The 21,337-nt window shown below is 39.0% G+C and overlaps 1 protein-coding gene across 1 annotated transcript in view; it reads right to left on the bottom strand.

Moving 5' to 3' along the window:
• Positions 1-206: 206 nt before the first annotated feature.
• itgav (integrin, alpha V) overlaps positions 207-21,337 on the bottom strand; it is a 91,748-nt gene continuing 70,617 nt past the window's right edge. Inside the window, exons 17-30 of the mRNA XM_078404073.1 lie at positions 20,516-20,670; positions 19,620-19,757; positions 17,892-17,959; positions 16,053-16,200; positions 13,313-13,405; positions 12,486-12,565; positions 11,387-11,467; positions 8,998-9,097; positions 7,339-7,497; positions 6,057-6,164; positions 4,840-4,953; positions 4,492-4,593; positions 4,285-4,407; positions 207-1,476 (exon numbers count right to left, since the gene is read on the bottom strand). Coding sequence (XP_078260199.1) covers positions 1,375-1,476; positions 4,285-4,407; positions 4,492-4,593; positions 4,840-4,953; positions 6,057-6,164; positions 7,339-7,497; positions 8,998-9,097; positions 11,387-11,467; positions 12,486-12,565; positions 13,313-13,405; positions 16,053-16,200; positions 17,892-17,959; positions 19,620-19,757; positions 20,516-20,670 — 1,571 coding nt within the window. The 3' untranslated portion in view covers positions 207-1,374. The remainder of the gene's footprint in view (positions 1,477-4,284; positions 4,408-4,491; positions 4,594-4,839; positions 4,954-6,056; positions 6,165-7,338; positions 7,498-8,997; positions 9,098-11,386; positions 11,468-12,485; positions 12,566-13,312; positions 13,406-16,052; positions 16,201-17,891; positions 17,960-19,619; positions 19,758-20,515; positions 20,671-21,337) is intronic.

The following is a 21,337-nucleotide window of genomic DNA, read 5'->3' as shown; positions in this document are numbered from 1 at the left end:
CCCTAACAAGACATATCCACTTGCATCAATTCAGTCCTTCTAGCTATTCATTAAAATCTAAATGTTATATGATGTCTGAAAATGTAGATATTCTTAATATGATCGAATAAGATCCTAACCTGCTCCCTCCCTCTGCTAACATATTGCAAAATGTATGTTCATGATTATAATTTAGCAACGATAATTTCAAAGAATGACACAGACTCTGACATTCATAACCCATTTATTCCCTTTAAAAAGCCATGAAATACAATCACCCCATAAAAATACAAGCCAAAGAACAAATGTAAATCTTAAAAGATACATGCCAAAATACTAATTTCCCTTTTAAACAAAAATAAAACCTACAAGGAAACAGACTGCCTGGTTTTCTGATTAAAAAGAATTCTGAATATCTGTGCATTGTCATCTTATTAAATGTATAGTTTATTATTAGTAATCGAACAGCTTTTCTACAAATGAGAACAACTTTATTTTTAAAAATTGCAGTACAACTTGGTTGCCAGCTCAGATTAGGTCAGTCTGTGCAAATAGGAATAAAAGGGTGAACACAATATTGGGTGATGATCTGATGGGGCAGTGAATTGCATTTAGGTTTTCAATGCAGTAGCACAAGTGTGTGATAATCTGGGTTATGTTATGCTATAGAGTGCAACCAAGAAATAGAAAGGTTTCTGATAAGAAGAGTCCATATTAAGTAGTATCAAAATAGTTCACTGTAGTGCATTGTACATTTGCTCAATAATTTCCACCGTTAACCAAAATGAAATGCGACATAACTACAGGACGCCTTACTCTCCATTTACCCAATATGGGCAATCAAATTACATTCCAAAACTTACTTTTCTTTTTACTATACATTCTCATTGTAAAACCATTTTGCTTTTCTCCAAGTATCTTGGCAACAATCATGTAATATTACGAAAAAGATGTTAAATCACAAATGTAAGCAATTAATACATTTAAGAGGTCTTATTCTTAAATGACAACAATTTGCTTTTCAGTGAGGATTTACTAACCTATCGTGATATTGCACTGCAAAAGTTAAAATTAACAATACTGGTTGCTGTCAATGTGTGTATCAGTGACTGCGGGCAAGAATTTCACCATTTAAACCTGCAGCATTTTACAGATTTTTTGAAGTGCTAATCAGTGCAGTGAAATACATGAAGCACATCAGTAGGAACCAGCAAAGCTCAATTTATATTGCTCTTGCTCAATAATTGTACCTACAACCACGTCAATACAAATAAAGATGCTAGTGCAGACTGCATTTTTGGCAGTTCATTTCATACCACATTAGTTAGGTTGTTCACTTCAAGTCCAGGCTTTAGTGTTGTTTGCTTGATCAGTTTATTTAACATCAGGCCCTGCCTAAGTTTCAACAGCCCCATCTCCATTCACTTCCTGGGGCTGAAGTTGTTGCCGTTCAATGGAATCTTCACGTGGGGGGCGAACACGTTTGAAAAAACCAAGCTATAAAAATAAACAAATTCAGACATGGTCAGCCTTCCAATTTTTAAGTACAGGCACTCCTTGACTCACGTAAGCAATTTTTAAGCCCACTGAGTCTTCGCATCGAAGCTCCCACATGGTCTCCGCATCAGATAGTTAATTTATGCACGCACAGTAGCACTTCCACTTCTGACATGCGTAACATCTGAGTTACGCAAGGGCCCACAGCAAGTAACCCTTACGCAAGTCAGGGGGAGTCTTTATACCCTTGAACAACTTTTAGGGCAAATGAAAACTTTAAAACCCGCAGATGCTGTAAATCAGAAAGAAAAATCAGAGAATGCTAGAAACGCCCAGGATGCCCACAATTTATGGAAGGAGAAATAGTTACTGTTTCAGGTCTGGGACTCTGCATCCATTTTCACGTTCCATTGGAAATACAGGAAGATAATGCAGGATGAAAGATTTTCACCCCTACTTAGTAAGTATGAATTCACTGAAAACATTCAGTTTTTGTTTAAGGATTTCAGAAGGTTGGAGTAAGCTAGAACATCACTAACGAATAATATAGCACATAAAATAATAGTACATCATAGGAACAGGACATTTGAGTCCATAATATCCGTGGCTAACATGATGCCAATTTAAATTAATCTCTTCTACCTGCCCAGTGCATTCTTAGCACCCACCACTCTGTTTAACAAAACTTCCCCTGCACTTTAAATTTTGCCCCTCTTGCCTTAAAGCTACGTTCTCTCTCATCTTTGTACGGAAAAAGGTTCTGACCGTCTATTCCAGCCATAATTTTATAAATTATCGGGTTCCCACTCAGCCTCAGGTGCTCCAAAGAAAACAATTCAAGTTTGTCCTCTCTTCAAAGCTAACACCCTCTAATCCAAGGCAGCATTCTTGTAGACCTATTCTACACCCTGTCTAAAGGTTCCACATCCTTCGGGGTGACCAGAACTGCACACAATACTCCAAATACTAAATTCAACTAAAGTCCAATAAAATTGCAACATGACTCTTCATGTCCTGACCCATGAAGGCTAGCATGTCATATGCCTTCTTTAACACTTTATCTATTTGTGTTGCCACTTTCAGAGAGCTACGGATTTGGACCCCAAGATCCTTCTGTAGATCACTTTTGTTAAGAGCCTTGCCATTTACTGCATGCGGTCCCCTTGGCATTCAATCTCCCAAAGTGAAACACCTCACATTTGCTCCATCTGTCGTTTCTCCACCCATAAGGTTGGTTTCATCCCAATGAGGGTAACACAAGTTGCTCCCATTCCCGAGAGTGGGGAAAAAAATCAATAAAGCTCTTAGCATCTCTGCGTTACAACACTTTACTTAATAAATGCAAGAATGTTTTACTATTTGGAATAGACTACATTTGGGGATTCTGATTGTAAAAATGGGTTATTTGTAGATAACATTACAATATCCACATCTTATTAAAACACTCTCTCACTGTTAGCCCACCCTCATGGAAGCCTCATGATTCTACCTGCAAAGCACTTAATTTAGAATGACTCCAGTATCCCTCGAGGATGTTTCCAATGGAAAGGATGTTTCCACTGGTGGGAGAGTCTAGGACCAGAGGTAATCGCCTCAGAATTAAAGGGAACTCTTTTAGAAAGGTGAGGAGGAACTTATTTAGTCAAAGGTTAATTAATCTGTGGAACTCATTGCCACAGAGGGCTGTGGAGGCCAAGTCAGTGGATATTTTTAAGGCAGAGATAGACAAATTCTTGATTAGAACGGTGTCATGGGTTATGGGGAGAAGGCAGAAAAATGTGATTTGGAGGCTGAGATCAGCCGCGATTGAATGGCGGAGTAGACTTGATGGGCTGAATGGCATAATTAAACTCCTATAACTTGTGAACTTGTTGTAAAAACATGATATTCTCTCAGTGCCTGCATAGATGTCCCAACATTAATGCTCAACTACTGATTTTTAAATAATCATGACAAATTCCTGCTCAGTTTAGATTTACACAGATTTATTCAGATTTACCAGCAACAGCTGGCACCCAGCAATAAAATCCGAAGCTTAAACCCCATCTTTCAAGAGGATTATCAGTCCCGAGATTACAAACATAACAATGTTGCTTTGTACATGTCTTATACTGTGCTTATCTTGACAAATATACCTCCGTTTTATGCTCAGGTTATTAATTAAACTTAGGTTTATAAATTAATTAACAAGATCTTTTCAAAGATCAGTGATTTGCCAAGTCATTAAATTTACTTTGTTGTTCATTTATTTTCCACTCATGCATTTGTAGCACTAATTTCAATATTTTCTGGCTGCCTATAATTTAAAAACCATCAGTTCCTTGTTCTTTGTGGATTTAATGTATTGGGTTGAATTACTATAACAAGTTTAAATAATTTGCATGGGCAAATTTAATTCCCCTTTAATCTCAGTTTATGAATTAAACTTGTAACATTAATCCACATCATATTAATTTACCAATCAGTACTTTCAGTATCATAGATAGTTATGGCAGGGGAACAATAAAACACAGCTATAAACTTGTTTTTCTCTATTAGATGTCACAGACACGATAAAAGAAAATGTTATCCATAAAACTTCACATGCTGTTTCCAACTTCTTCAGGATTAAATCTGTCCTGACATTTATATTTACATTTGTATTCATCGATTCTGAATTGCAGAGCAGACGTCCTTTTGTGGAGCATATCTTTGTTGCCAAACACCTCTTATTAGTTTAAGATAATGTCACCATGGGTCTATCGAGTGATCTCTCTGTACCCTTTAGCGGAGATTGATTAAAGCTAGAAGAAGTAATGCAGCACTTACCTTATACATGACAAATACCAGGAGACCTAAAAGCAGAAGACCAGCTAGGAGTGCCAATATAATGACCCAGAATGGCACCTGGTGAGGAGCTGTAGGTTTGTCCCAAGTCACTAAGGTGGTGACCTGCGATTAAAAACTGTTGGTTATACAACTATTTAAAAATATTTAATTTTCAAGTGTATTAATGGAGCTAAAATAGGCACTCACCATAATAGATCCAGAAGGGAGTTCAGCAGAGAAATTTTTATACGGCATTTCAATGACATTGTACGTGGCAGAAGCATTCAAGGAATATGACTGATTCTCTTTCTAGTAACGTTAAAAAGAAATGGAAAGGTTATTTACTTTGATGTTTTACATTTAATTTCCAAACTGTCTTCGCCATGAGAGTTTCCATTACACTTGCATATCCATTTTCAAGTCACTGGTTAGCTCATAAAACACCCCCAGGAACAACAACTGCACAGAATAGTTACAGAATACAATAGGTAACAAATGAAGCAAAAAGGTTAAGGAAGAAGTAACCATACGTTTGAAAAACTACTTGTTACTCACCTGCATGAATGTTTCAGCCCACAATCGTGACCTGATGTGCAGAACAACACTCTTGCCCCTTTCCAGTTTACCAATCTGACAGGTTATTTTCATACATTCTACCGTACCACATTCCTGTAGGAATTAAAATATTTGAATCCATTGACACATATTCTCTTCAATTAGATCTATTTTAAAAAATGTACTTTGCGGGAAGCTTTGGACACTTGAAGCATATTTATTTTTCTGACAATAGTGATATTTATGAATTAAAGAATCAATTTCACCTTAGTAAAAATGGTGAAAAATATGAATAATATTGCCATAATATAAATGCCATAAATACCAAGGAAACTTAGAAACTTCAAAACAGATTTACATTTTCACCATCCATTGTGGTATTTAAAATAAACATTTAAATCCTGATTTATCAGAAGATAATCTGACAAATTTCCATTCAGGTAGACACAAGGAACTGCAGATAATGGCTGTCCCCTTGCATCTAATATCCCTTCCTTTGGCTTCACATTTCACTCTACTTCTCTCCTTATCTCACACCCTTTTGTCTCCTTTTCATCACTAGTCCTTGTCCAACCATCTACCAATCAACCTCTCTCCCTCACATGTATCCACCCATCACTTGCAAGGATTTGTCCTACCCCTACCTCTTTTTCTGCTTCCCCCCCTCCACCACTCCCCCTCTATAATAAGTCTGAAGAAGTCCCGACCCGAAACATCACATTTCCCTGTCCTCCAGAGATGCTGCCTGACCCGCTGAGTTATTCCAGCATTTTGAGGTTTCCATTCATAGTCACTCATCAGTGATGCTTCAGGAAAGGATGCACCAATATGGAGCTCATACTTTGCTACACTGCCCTCATGACTTGAAAGCTTGCTAACAATCATAGTCTAGTCTCAATCACTTCATGCAGGGATTCTGGTCTACATGTAATCAAAATCTGGTGAAAGTAAACAGCTTTGAAAGAGAAAGGAAAATTTGATATTTCATGTTCAGTTTCCCATCACTTTAACAGTAGAGGACTAGAAAATTGGATATGGAATATAATTAGAATACGTATATGCTTTAGAATTAAGTTTCTTCCAATTCCCTGACTCAATTTGCCTCAGTGGTTTCTTAAACCAACTGGTATTTCTATTTGAAAAGATTTGTGAAAGGAGTTTTTGAACGCCAGTGGTAACAAACTTCAGATTTGACATTGCTTCCACTGAATACATACTAGAACTTGAATTCCCTCCAATTCATTTGTACTTCTGCGTTTTCTGTGGTGTCGAGTTTCTGGAACTGCAGTTGCTGATGATGATTGGTTTGTCTTAGATTCTGCAGTCTACAACAAAATGAATAATAAAATGTCAAAAACATTTTTGTTACTACAATATTTCTGTATTTCTATTTATAATGAAAATTCACCATCTAAAGTGGACATGTTCCTCAGTTTCATATCGATAGTGTCCTTTAATATGCCAATGTTTTGAAAAATGGAACTGCAGCATATTGTATTCTGATCATGTGCACAGTTGGCTCATTCTGGTAATAATCAGACTATTACCAAAAAAATGATTCAGTCCAGAGTAAAAAGTTATACAAAGAACAGTACCATGCATGGCCGAGATAATGCAAACCCTAATGAAGATACTTTCACAGGCATATTAAATATCACTTAAACCTCAAGAGTCAGGCCATCTCACAATCAAACTGATCAGATCAACGATTTCTTGCCCAACCAAATCCAGAGAAATTGGCAGTAGACATTTAGTCTGTTGATACGAGGGGGGAATTCATGTTCATCACTATGCTCAACCATGGTGAAGCCCAGCATAAAATGCAAGAGAAAAGGGTACAGTATTTGTATGATACATAGTATTTGTAAGATCCAAGATCACCATCACCTTATTATCATCATTTTAAGGTTGTTCATTTTGGCTGCTGGAGATACTCTAATGAACGGCTCACTTCCTAACACCTCAAAGTCTTTGCATCATCCACAAACTTTTGCAAGAATGTGACCGGATACTCACCATTCATTTAAATTGGTGCAACTGCAAAAAAAACACTATGCATGAGAGAGCAGTTTTCAAATGTATGCCCCTTTCACTCCCAAAGATTACTCGAGACTGAACTGTTCTCCAAGGAAGCAACAGCAGCAAAGTCTTTGGAACCTTCAAGTTATTCACAAGGTACCAAGGTTCCTCCTTTGTGCTGGGTAGACATAATGGAGACTATGATCAATCCCTACCTACCATTATTATGGGAGTAGCATTACCATAAAGACTGTAAGAGTTCAAGCCATGGTATTCATCTGAGTTGGATGATCAGCCATGATCATATTTAATTTAATGGCAGTGCAGGCTCAAAGGGCCGAATGGCCTACTCCTGCACCTATTTTCTATGTTTCTACGTTTCTATTCCCTCAATACAATTAAGTAATGTGTCCTTAGTGCAAAAGAAACAACACAAAGAAAAATGCAGCACTTACTGGAACTGATAAATGCAATTCTTACCTTTAAATTCAGTGGGTTGATAATTGTGTCTGAAGTACAAGTCATGGGACCCTCAGACGTGAGCTCCATCACATACAACAAGAAATTTTCCTTAAACTTGTAGGGCCATTGCAGATCCAATATGGCTTTGCTAAAGGCACTTGGTCCATTGTTCCGTAACTTTAAAGGACAGATTTTCGATTAATATTTTACATTCTCATATTAGCAGTGATTACAACTTATATTCCGTGTGACAAATTGTCAAACAGGGCTTCTTGTGACCCCACCGTTTAGCCCTTCACATCCCACACTTTAGGGGGTTTTTTTATACATAAACTTCTGCGATCATTTTTTCTCTTCATACCACACTCTATTCACATGATGTGTTGAAATTATCTGCAATGCTATTCTCACGGAGTCCACATCAGCATTCTGATAAACTCCAAGGCATGTAAAGGGTACACGTTCTTAACAAATTCAGTCTTCCAAATGCTGGGTGTGGCTTCCGCTTCTCCAAATTCATTCATCAAAGTTTTTCCCTCCAAGGTAAGGTTTAGATAATTGAATTAACATTTACATTTCCTTTCACTGGATGGAAAGATTCTCAGTTGGTAATTTATATTTCAAATTCATTACTGCTGCATTCTCCTGGAGTCTGTGTTTCCAATAAAACAGACTTGTTCTTTGTCTTTGGTCTTGTTTTTACCCGCCACCTTCCCAGCAAATCGCAGATCATTGGAACAACATGAATAGCCTTGGAGACTGGGACTGAATTTCACATCTTATAAGGTGATTTTGTTTACCTTGCTTGGGATTTAAAGTTACATTTATTCCTAGTCTTTTGATCTTTTATTACGTTAAATATATGAATATTAAAGATGTTTTAACTTTCAAAACCAGTTATTCTGGGCATTTATTTTTCCACAATTTAAAATGATTTTTTTTCTTTTCTAAAAACAATTTTCCATGATGAGGTTAACTCATACCTTTCCCTCTTAAATTCATAATGATCGGAACAGAATTAGGCCATTCGGCCTATCAAGTCTACTTCACCATTCAATCATGGCTGATCTATCTTTCCCTCTTCACCCCATGTTCTTGCCTTTTCCCCATAACCCCTGACACCTGTACTAATCAAGAATCTATCTCTCTGCCTTAAAATTATCAATTGACTTGGCCTCCACAGCCCTCTGTGGCAATGAATGGCACAGATTCACCACTCCTAGAAAGCTGTACACCATCTTCCCTTGACAGTTATTAGTTGGAAATAAATCCTGGCTTTGCCATTATCCAGCATTCCAGAATAAATTTAATATGAAAACATTATTTTTTACAAAGCAATTAATCCAATGAAGGTTTCAGTACTCAACATGCAAAAGAGCTTTTTTTAAAATTCATTGGAGGACCATTGTCTGCTTACAAAAAAAGCCTTTCTGTTATGGAAATCAAAGTCAGGAGAGAGCCAGAATTGCAACCAGTCATGATATAGCAAACACTGAAACTTAACTTGGAGAACAATACTTCTTTCACATATTGATGGAAATGAACTCGCATTTTGCACAGTTTTGTCCTTAATGATACCCGATAATGAATCCCATATTAAATAAAAACTCATCGAGGCAGCAATGTTGTGCCCAAGAGGAGGAAGCGTGCAAAGCATTCTTAGGAATCAATACCAACCTCATAGACGTGCGTGACTAATGGACCCACTTCCTCCTCATTCTGAGGGTCTTCCTTCCAGTTTGTAATGGGTAAAAACAGCTGATCAGGATAAGAAACACTAGCCAAATAATAATAAAAAAACAATCAGACCAGGAAAGAACATACTATAGCACTGTCTTCAACAATCATACCGACGTTGGACTGCTGCATACTAGAGTGGAGAAGTTTGGTGTACATCTTGGAATCCCTTTCTCGGCCAAATGTTTGTTCTCTTTCGACTTTAGATTCTAGAGAGCTCTCTCAAGCACCTTTTTACCAGTGTGAAACTCCCTCAAATGATGCCAATGGTAATGAAATACTCAAAATTGATCGGCAGTGAGATTTTACATCTCGCAGGTCTCAACATCTTTTACACTCATAGGAATACCACTCTCCACTTATCCATTTCCCCTCCAAAACCAAGCTATTTTAAAAGATCAATATCACTAGTCTGTTAATGCCTGTGAAAAGTGCCCATGCCCACTCAGTCTCCTTTACAGCAGAAGGAGAAGATGAAGTCTTCTCTCATTGTGTGTTTGGGTGACTTTGTTCTGTGCAGCGAGCAGCTATTGGAGAGGTGGCAGAGATTAGCAACAGTGCCACCGCTGCCTGAGCGGCTAAATATGGGACACTGAGATTATCATGAAAGTCAAGACATGTGGAGCTCATGGGAAGTCACACATCTCCAAGAACAAATACAGTTTGACCATTGCCCCCTTTAAATTGCATGGTTTTAGAAGAAATTGGACAATAGAACCTGGTTTTCTTGCATGTAATTAAAATATTATTATTATTTTAAATTCTGTGGGTATGAAAAAAACCTTGCCATTTTTTAAAATTTGAATGCTGCACTACTTTTATACTTTAACAGCACAATCCTATACCAACCCCCATCACCCCTCCCCCACTTCACAACTGCTCTTAGGGCAGTTCCTTCTGAAGACAGGAGAAGGATTAGTAATGCTGTGTACAACTTGCCAGAAATAACCAAGTCAATTGCTCATCACGGAAATGTGGAGATTCTGCTCAGGGGAAAGGATGAAAGAAATTGTCTTTCATGCACTTAATATTTGATCTCACCTGTGTGCAGTGATTGTAAACTCACTTAAAACGTTTCAAAAAACTAACAATAAATCTGACTGAAATCCAAAATAAACCAGAAGTTTCAAGAATACCCAGCAGATTAGCAGCATCTGTAGATCAAGCAATGGATTCAACAATGTAAGATCTGAGCTGGATTGGAAGGTGGTTGTTTTCTGCTTTACATGAGTTGAGGGCACGTTCCCCTGTGACCACATGGGTTTCCTCCAGTGGTTCTGGTTTTCCCCACTCATTCCAAGAATTTGTGGATCGTAGGTTAATTAACCACTGCATATTGCACTGTTTGTAGGTAAGTGATGGAATCTGGGGGCAGTCGATGAGAAGGTAGGGAGAATAAAATAAGCCAGGGTAAGGTTTGTGTAAAATGGGTGTTTGATGTTCATGATAGACTGGGTGGACCAAAGGGCCTGCTTCCATGTTATCTTTATGACTCTATTTTGGGTCAATATCCTATTACTAAAATAAACTTGTTCTTATCATTTGAGTGTGTGCCGTTGAAAGATCATGGTGGACACCGTTGCATCTTCCAATGAGCACCACACCATCAACGTTTAAATAAATGCCATGCTAACCTGTGCATTGCTTGGCCTTGGGTGTAAATTTGAATAATAATATAGGAAAACACAACTTTAGACCACCCCCCCCCCCCATAATTTTCAGTATTGAATCAGCTATAAGTTACATTTAGCTCTTAAGACTAAGGGATTGAAGGGATTATGGGGTAAAAGCCAGAAAGGGGTACTGATTTTGGATGATCAGCCATGATCATCTTGAATGGCGGTGCTGGCTCAGAGGACCGAATGGCCTACTCTCTCCTGCACCTATTTTCTGTTTCTATTCATTGTGCACATACAGAATTTTAAATGCTGAGATCATGAGAAAAACACAAAATGCAGTCAGGAAGAATCCATAAAGGGAATGGATAGGCAATATTTTGGGTCAGGACACTATTTCAGTCTGAAGAGTGCCGACCTGGAATATCACCTATCCTATCCCTCCACGGATGTTGGCTGACCCACCTAGTCGCTCCAGTACTTTGTATTTTAAATCCAGGGATTTTAGGAGGGAAAAAAAATCAAACTGTTACACAGCTTATTCACTCAAAAGTGCTTTACAATCTCATTGCACAATCACCTCTTGTACAAATTACTGCACTCTATATGAATTATTTATGCCATTCACCATTCTTCAACTTTGGGAATGACTTGAAATCGTCGCAATACCATCCAAAGCCCTTTATATTAGTGTTTACAATGTTAATACATACCCTCTGATATCAACTTGAGCGAGGACAGTGATGTCAACTGTATAGGATACTATTTGACTCTTCCCATCGTGTTTGTTGGAACTGTAAAATAAATGAATATTTGTTAAAACTTGTTTCCAAAAGTCTCTGATCATCAGCTGACTGACACGAGAAGGCCATCAGTGGACAGGGCCTTTGTACTTGCTGCACATGTCCCATTGCTCTCTTCTGACCCACACCCTTGAGAGTCACGCAAGGGTTAAGATTTGTTCTGGCAGGCAAGTTTAGCCAGGTGGGTGAACACGAAGCAGAAAAAGCAATCAGTGCAATCCAACCCAGTAGCAAACCCCAAACATGGCTTAATCAGGTCTTTGTCCAAGGGAGGCAGAACTTCTTCACCATGCATAGGAGGACAATCCAGAGTTGTTCGCCATTATTGAAATATTCTGAACTGTCTTTCTCGCATCCAAAATGCCTGCATTTGCACTTTCCCACATCACACTCCATCTACCATTGTCTTGTGCACACATTTATTCTATAATCCTTTTAACATTGTGTACCATTCCACATACCATAGCATTACCTGGTAACTAATTCTTCATGTTGGTGACCAATGCAAAGCTGATACATTCCCAAAGAACACCAGGATTACCTTTTGCCAAAGAACACCAGAATTATCTTTTCGGCTCTATCCTTCTTCAACTCGTACACCTAGACCTAGAGGTGGAGCTGCTAACCCCCACCTCCCCCCACCACCAGCTTTATCCACCCTATCATAAGCTTCCACCGCCCAACCTCATTTCCCAGCTTTCTTCACCTTCCTCCATCCGTCTAACAGTCCCCACCCAAAATGTCGCCTGTCCATTCCTCCACAGATATTGCCTGACCCGATGATTCCTTCCAGCACTTTGCTTTTAGTCTGGATTAAAATGACCTCCATCTGTGTGAGCAGGATGGAGACTCTTCTCCGACCAGGCAACGTCATCAACGCATTATTTGTCATCAACAAATTATTTGGGCTACGAAGCTTTCAGATACTGCAACAATGTGAAGTGCAAGTACACCGAACACCAGAGTAAGTTTTTTTAATTCAACAATTTTGGCAAAGGCCGAGGCCTACCTTTTAATTTGTAGGTCAAAGGTAACAACTGCCTCGGCCTCTTGCAGCTCGTATACGCTGAATCGCAGGCCGGCCAAGAGCTGAGGAGGAAAATTAATTACAAAAGTAAACTACAGGTCTTCAATGGGCTCTGGATTCTTCTGCTCATCTACTGGTAAAAGAACTGAAAGGTTGCTTGGGGGCATGCTCTGTCAGGTATCTATCTCTCTTCTCATATTGATATGCGTGCAGCAAGTTAAAGTGCATCTACCAGTACATGAAAACAAAATACATAGCAATAACATCATAGCAGCTCCACTAACATGTTCTCTGCTACAAGTCTGGTTAGAGATGGTGTGCAAAGACTCATGCAAAAGACCTCGTGGTTGACTGCAACTATTTTATGGCAGGATTTTAGCAGCCATGTCTGAGGAGAGCCACCATGAAGAGCCACCATTAACTTATCAAAGTAGGGGTGTCATAGTGGTGCTGCATTGAGAGCTGCTGCTGCCTCACAACACCAGAGACCCAGGTTCAATCTTGACCACGGAAGCTGTGTGGAGATTGTTCATTCTCACAATGACCGTGAGGTTTTCCTCCGGTTACTCCAGTTTCCTCTCACATCCCAGAGATGGCAAGTTAACCGGCCACCGTAAATAGTCTCTACTGCGTAGGTAAGTGGTAGAATTGGGCAAGTTGACGAGAATGTGGTGAGTTTTAAAAATGTCATTATTGTAAGATTAGTAGAGAATGGGTGGCTAAAGTTTGGGACAGACTCAATGGGCCTGTTTCGCTGCTGTGTCTGTCTAGGTAATAATTTCTTCAACTGTCAAGACTAGTTTCCTTACATTTGCTCCTGCTTTCATGGGGTTTCCAAGATCACAAACTACCAATCGAGTTTCATTTTCTGTCTTGTAAGCGCAGGACAATCTGGTAAGACTCTGAAAAACATAACATGTATGCCACGAACTTTAAGTGCAAGTTAACCACTGTCAATTTCACAAAAAAATGTTTCATTTCTGCTGCAAAATAATTTATCAGGTAATTCACCCCCATATAGGCATCAGCATAGCACATGAACTTAATCTGATGTGAAAGCAATTCACATTTTACATTGTGTTATTTTAGTTGTGGACATAATAGAGTGAAGCCTAATTTTAAAGTAACCATATAATCTATTCCTTTCCATTCCTATTGACACTTTAACCTTCTGTTCAGTGAAGCTCTACCTAAACTAGAAGCGCACCTTTCAATTATGTGCAACTTTTACCATCACAGGAGAATTATTGATTACTTATTACTCACGGTAATCAAAAGCAATCTTTAATTTTGCATTTGTATGAATAATGGATTTGTACATCATAGGTTTCAAATGACGTTTCCTTACAAGTTTGAGTTTTTTCTAATTTACAAATCAACTTCAGACTTCCAATAATTTTTACACTACTATTATTTTTCTGAAGGGGAATGTAGCCAAATAGCTTAATTATTCTGATTTAGCAATTGATGCCATTGTTTTACATTGGAACTATATGGAACATGCTTCCAAAATTACCTTCCAGAATTGAGTCCATTCTGGTTAGTGGATGCCACTGATGCAGTTCCTCTTGCTCTATCTACAGCTTTTATGCGGGTGAATTTCAATTTGATATCAAAATAGAGTTATCAAAGGCACTTGAATGAAGTATTGAAAGTGTGGGGCTTATTTTGATTGCATTTTCAATCTGCAACATTCTTTTGAACAATTCTTGTTACTTCACATTTAATGCCAAGGTACAATTTTATCACACTGTTATTTTCTTTAACTATTCCTTACGTCAATTTCAGATGGTCTAAATGGGAACCTTGAAAATAATTATTTCTAAAAATTGTCCTGCATTACAAGGTTAAAGACTGCAGCTCTTTGATATTTAAAAGCAGAAACATTGTGCATACTCAGCAGGTCAAGCAGTATCTGTAATGATTGAAATGGTCATTGTTTTACATAAATCACCATCAAACAAACTGGAGCATGTTCTGAGAGTGAAGGAGATGAAACTAGTTTTAAGATGCAGAGAGAAGAGAATGACTAATGAACAAAACATTAGGCTACAGGACGGGACATATTGAATGACAAATCCAAAGACTTTACAATGAAACAGAGGAACAGAGGGTCTCAAAGTGAAACTGCGAAAAGCACAATTATGTTAAATTGTTCAACTCAACAGTGTGTGCAGAAGATTGCAGTATCGCTGGTCGAAAGATGAGAGGCTATTCCTCTAGCCTACGGTGAGTTACATAAAACAAGAGATTGCGAAGGTAAGAATGGGAATGGAAAAAATATTTAAATGCCAAGTGATCAGATGCTTGGCCCACATTTGCAGTCTAAAGGAAACTGTTCCACAATGAGATCAACCAATTGGTGTATGGATCTCCCAGTGTCGAGGGCACTGCATAATGAGCAGAAAACACAACATGCGATAGCACGCAACAAGAGCTTTTCAATGTACCTCGGTACATGTGACAATAAACTAAACTGAGAAGACAGTATATTACATTTAGAACATTGCAAGTGCATTGTTTCACTGTAATGTATGCTTGAGAACAATGAGAGGGTGGGAGCAGAAGGGTTCGGTATTGCACCTGTGCTTGCATGGGAAAATGCCGCGGGAAGCGAGTGTTTGATGGTGGTGATTGAAGTGTGAACCAGGGAGCTCAGGAAAATAAATCCTCAGGAACGTCAAAAGAGTAGAGGTGGACTAATGTATGTTTGAGAGTGCCTTCACTCTGCGGATCCTGAAATGTCAAAACATTTGTTCAAATGAACGTGGAAATGGTAGGAGGAATGGGGAAAATGGTTGGTGGAAGCAGAGGACAAGGGAAAAAAAAAATCACACTGCGGCTTTGGAAGAAATTGGAAAAGGTGAGAGCGGATGTCAAAGTTCCTGTCAACTACAGTGCAGGGTGTATCTCAACTGAGCAAAAGGTTAGACCTTTCATAGGCCCACTTAGTGGTTCTTTGTATCTTTGCATTATTTACTACTATTTTCTAGCTCTGTTGATAGGCCATCAATCTAAAATGTTGATTGTGTTTCTCCCCAAGTAAAACATCCATTTTTGTGTTACGCAATTATGATGGCTTAATTTTTTTTTTAATATGCTGCTACAAAATCAGTGTAAACCATTGCAAAGACGTACAGGTATGTAGGTAAATTGGCTGGGTAAATGTAAAAATTGTCCCTAGTGGGTGTAGGATAGTGTTAATGTGCGGGGATCGCTGGGCGGCACGGACTTGGTGGGCCGAAAAGGCCTGTTTCCGGCTGTATATATATGATATATGATATGATAAACTGCCCATCACTTTATTTTTAGAACTGTATAACTGTAGAAGCTATTTAAAATCATCAGCATCACTTGAAATATTCTTTAAAACTTCAGTGAATGCTTCCAATACTGTTTAGAGTCATTCCTTTTTCATACTTTACCAAAATACATAGAAACAATGGGTAAGAAGATACTATTAATATTTATCTGGGTGCAGCAGCATAACTTATAACATTTAGTGCCATCCATACAATCCTTTAATGAACATGGGTTCAAAATGCTTACCTTATTGTTGCGAACAACACCGACATAATCTGCTTGTGGTGGTAACTCAATGTATAGTTCAGCTTCATAGGCTCCTTCACCTTCATTTTGAGCATTCACAATCAGGGTTAAGGGATTATCATCCCCAATGTACAGCTGCTTTCGATCCCTGAAGATGATGAAATGGGTTAAAAGTAAATACCATTTCAAACTGAGAGTCTCGAGTAATTCACATGCACAGCAATACTGATGAAATAAAAAACAGCAAATGTCAGAAATACTCAGCAGGTCAATAAACATTTCAAAAGACAACATCTAACACAGGGCAAGTACAAGATAAACAGGTTTAAAGATGCAGAGCGAGCGGAAAGGGATGGAGATAAGATAAATAAGTGGCCACCATGGATCGGAAAGCAAGAGTGAATGACACAAGGTATGATAGCACAAGGTTAAATAGAGTACTAATGGGTCAACTTGGCTTGGACTTTGCTAACTGCACCTCCCCATAGCTGACACACACAAAACCTCTGTCTCTAGCAGATTCAGTGACACAAATTTATTGAAAGTGGAAGGCCTTGCATTTTGATAAGCTCTTAATGAATCACAGGTATTGTCTGGAGCAAGCCCTGACCACAGAACATATGTAAAACAAACTTGACAGTTGGCAAAGTCATTGGTTGTCAAAGCTTTTTAAGGCGAAGTGTATACCCATGAACATCCTCAATGCATTGAAACACTGTTGTTTTTTAAAAAATAATGAAACACTTAAAAATGGGTAAAATAAAAAAAGTAAAGTCACCGAGAAGCACAAATAAATAACGAATATTGCCCACATTAAGATACTCCATCCACTTGGCCTGATTACAAGAAACAAAAACAATGCAAAACACAACATGCATGTGATGTCAACTAATAAAAAAAATATATATATTAAAAATACCATAAGGGCTATTCAGACAGAGATAATTCAATGATACTTTATTGTCACATGTACCTAGGTGCAGTGAAATTCTGTTTTTGCATACAACCTGGTAAAATCATACAAGTCTTCACCTGAGCAGTACACAATGAGTCGCCACACTTCTGGCAAAAAGATGAAGACACAGAATCCACTCCTCAGCCTCAATCCAAGGAGGACCTCTCCCAAGAGTTGACTTTCCGCAACAAGTGGCTGTTTGTCCTCAACACATTGGCTTGTTTTTCAAGTTTGTATGAATTGCACTTGCGTTTTGGAAATCTCTTGTAAAATTATTATCTCTGTTTGATTTTACCCCTTCGAATAAAATATGGTTCATTTGAAGTAATTTAACTGTGTTTAATCTGCTTCAATAGGTATCTCATCCTTGGGGGAGAGGGGGAACTCACTGCTTGAAATAGTGATGACTGACAGCTAAACCCCTTCAGAAAAGAGACTAAAGTAGCTCAGCAAGTCAGTTTTTGAAAGAAAGGTTAGTTCTGCATAATCTCCCAAAACAATAGTACTGGTAGACCAGTATAACAGATAAGCATACCAGTAAACCAGTTTAACAGATAAATCTTAAGGTCTTGACTTAAGTTCTGAACTCTAGGACGGGTACACTTAATATTATTGCATCTCACAGACTAATATACAGTGGTCCATAGGCAGTCATTCGAGGGAGCAAGTCTATGTTTGTAACCTAAAAAGTTCAACCTGTTTTTTGGCCTTGCAAATGTTGCCAAACCTGCTGAGCATTTTCTGTTCTTATTTCAGAATCCTAAAATACACAGGATGCCATCTTGCAAGTCTGTTATAAAAACTGTGGATTGATCAAATTTTAAGGAGAAAACAAATAATCAGAAAATCAAGGCAATTGCAGGGGACAATTGATTCGAACGTACCCTTGCACGGAGAGTTTAAGATCGGGTTTGCAGATGTCGTCGTCTCCACAATCCACTAGAATGTGTGCCTGCAGGGGAGATTAAAAGTAAAGCACCGATCAAAACACTGATAAATACACAGAGAAGGTAGGTTGGCTAATTTACCATCCAGCCCCCAGAATACAACGTCTTCAGAACAAACATAATCATCAGAAATAAAAAAAGTCTGTGCTAAACCTAGAAGAGAAGAGATTGTGAAAACTTGCCACATGGCACTTGAAATTATTACGCACAGACTCTGCATTGTAGCCGTCACTGTAACAGGCACCGCGCGAGGATAATCCGTCCAAAAGCTGTCAGCTCAATCCCTTGCACAACCTAATAATCACAGCACGCACAATCATGCAGCAAACGCAATTCGTGCAAGCTGAGCCAAATTCTGTAAACACAAGGAACTGCAGATGCAGGTTTACAAAAAAAAAAGACTAAATGTTGGAGTAATTCTGCAGGTCAGGCAGCATCTCTGGAAAACATGGATAGGTGACGTTTCAGGCCAGGACCCTTCTTCGTGGGGGGGGGGGGGAATCTGGAAGAGAAGTGGGGGGGGGGGGGGAGGAGTGGGAAGGCAGGATAAGCTTGACAAGTGATAGGTGGGTACAGGTGAGGAGGGGGGTTTTGATTGGCAGATGAGTGGACAAAGGCCAGAGACATAAAGGAGACAAATAAAGAGAAAGGAGTGAAATGTGGAACCAGAGCAAGGGATATAGGGATGGGGGAAGGGGAAGGGTGGTGGGATAGTAGGAATAGTGAGCACCCAGGCGAGAGGAGGGAGGGGGGGGAGGGTTGGTAGCATGTAAGCCACCAGTATGAATATTGAATTATCCAATTTTAGATCAGCATTTCTCCCACTATCCCCCCCCGCCCCCCCCTTTCTTCTCTCCCCTGCTCCCTTCCATCTATATCACTTCCTCTGCTTCACATTTCACTACCTTACACCTTTTTGCCACCTTTTCATCTCTAGCCTTTGTCCACCCATCTGTCATTCACATCTCCCCACCTGTATCCATCTATCACTTGCCGGGATGTGTCCCACCCTTGCCTCTTTTCCAGTCCCTCCGTCCGTCCATCCCCCCCACAATCAGTCTGAAGGGTCCCGACCCAAAACTTCACTATCCATATTCTCCAGAGATGCTGCTGAGCCATTCTCCAGAGAGGCGCTGAGATACTCCAGCACTTTGTATCAATTCTGAAAGATTTTTACTTATTTTCTTGCACAAGAAATCTCTTGAAATGGGTCCAGATATGCAAACAGAAACAAAGGAAAGAGGAAAAATGTAGTCCTCGCAGATTGCAACTAGCTCATGATCTCAGGTGCACTCCAGAGAAATGATTGATTGGGGGTGGAGCGGAAATTATATGGAGTTGAAAGTTTCCATTTCCCGACTGGGAAGAAATAATAACATGAACGGCAACCAACAAGGCTGCTCTTGCCCATCTCCCAAATGTAGGCTGTTTACTGTGATGGATGGGTAGAACAGGTTCCTTACCTGCTTTACTGGCCAGGGAATGGTCCATGGCCTAAGTATTTGGAGGGCTTGGAGAAAAGGGACAGAGAGAAATAAATTGAAGGGACAGAAGTTAATTTTGGAAGTCATTTAGCATTTAAAAACCACGTGAAAATATCAAACATGCAGATTGCTAGCCAAGTACATCCTAGGTCGAAAAATGAAAAATGTGTTGATTACCAACCTGTTTGGTGAGATTATCTGGAGTAAACTGGTCAAGGATTGGTTGCAGTCCATTTTTATCCATTGCAGTTGTTAAATCTAAGCTGTATTTCATGTAGATAGCAATTTTATTCAATTTGTCTCTGAATTCTGTCTCATCCTGTAAATTAAGATAAACACCACCCTGTAAATGTTTGCACGCTACAAATGGATTAATGGCCAAAAAGGCACAACAAATTACATAATCTATGGTTTAAAGAAAACATTATTAAATTTCAGAGACTAGAGATTACTATGTGCAACTATCACCATAGAAGGAGACAAAATGTTTTGTTGCATTCATTCATCAGGGGGATTTGTCATTACTATGACCAACTGTTAGTATAATGGCAGGCAGGGCAAGCAATAACATTAATGACGACGTGCTGACTTAGTGCCTGAAATAAACCTTCAACTCAAATAGAAATCATGAACAGAAAATAATAATCTACAAAGATTTAACCAGCAACAGATGAAGGTACCTGTTTCCATGTGAAAGTGCACTCGTTGAAATCAAACATAATTTCAAATCGGCTATATAAGTGCTCCACAACAAATATTTTATAATTGCTTTGAAGAATATTGGTGGTTCAATTTGTCCCCATTGTCAATCTAACTAAAAACAACACGACTAAAGAATAAAACGGAAAGCGTGTGTTTCATATGTTGAAACAGATAATAATAGAGGAAACAACAGACAGCGATAATACCACTTATATCAGAACAGCACTGCTCGGGTAAGAGGGAGATGGCAATTTGCCAACCATCTTAGCTTAAGATGGCATATACCTTGAGGGGACTGGAATACGAGATCAAGACTTTCTCTGAAAATGAACAAAAATAATAATTTCAAGAGAAAAAAATACCAAATCTACATACCCTCAGATAGGCCTGCAATTCTTCACAAACTTTTCTTCGATTATTTTCCACTTTCATTTTCTTCTCGTATGAAGAAAGGGAACTGTGAAGAAACATTGCTCTCTTGATGGCACCCTTCTGCTTTAGATTGTCCAACTGCAATTCCACATTAAAGTCTGCAAACAGTCCAGAGACAGCGTTAGAAGGAAATTAATATTTGGCAGATCAATTAGAGAAAAGTCTTCAAACACCAGTGGTGAAACTTGCCTTTGCAATGTGGCTTAACACTCAATTATCAATGATGTAAATTAATATGATGTGATCATTAATAAAACTGATGTTTCTCCAGTAGTTACCATCTGGTGAAACGCCAACCACCTCCCTTCCCCTCTCCCCCTCTAACACTCCCCCCCCTCTTACTGTCTGCACCCCATCCCTCAACCCCCACACACACACTCCCTTCCCTTGAATGACCTTGCATCCTCCCACTCACACCAAAAATCAATTTGTCCGGCCCCTTCTCTTTCAGCTTATTTTCCCCGCTCCCCCTGCAATCAGTCAGAAGAAAGGTCCCGACCCAAAACATCACCTATCCATGTTCTCCACAGATGGTCCCTGATCCACTGAGTTACTCCAACAATTTTGTGCTTTCCTTTGGTAAAAGCATTAGTAGTTCCTTGTTACTACCATCACACCCATGATCATCACCAGGATAAACAACCATTTTGCAGCCTTTTATAAGGAAATGAAAATAAGTGGTCCAGAATAGACTGACTCTGACTGTCACTGGTCTCTTTACACTCCTGCCATCAGCTAAAACTGTAATGTTCAGGTTCAGGATCA

The sequence above is a fragment of the Rhinoraja longicauda genome, chromosome 8, assembly GCF_053455715.1.
Source record: "Rhinoraja longicauda isolate Sanriku21f chromosome 8, sRhiLon1.1, whole genome shotgun sequence".
Classification (NCBI taxonomy): Eukaryota; Metazoa; Chordata; class Chondrichthyes; order Rajiformes; family Arhynchobatidae; genus Rhinoraja; species Rhinoraja longicauda.
Note: the sequence above shows the minus strand (reverse complement) of the source record. Positions and strands in the feature narration are given on the sequence as shown.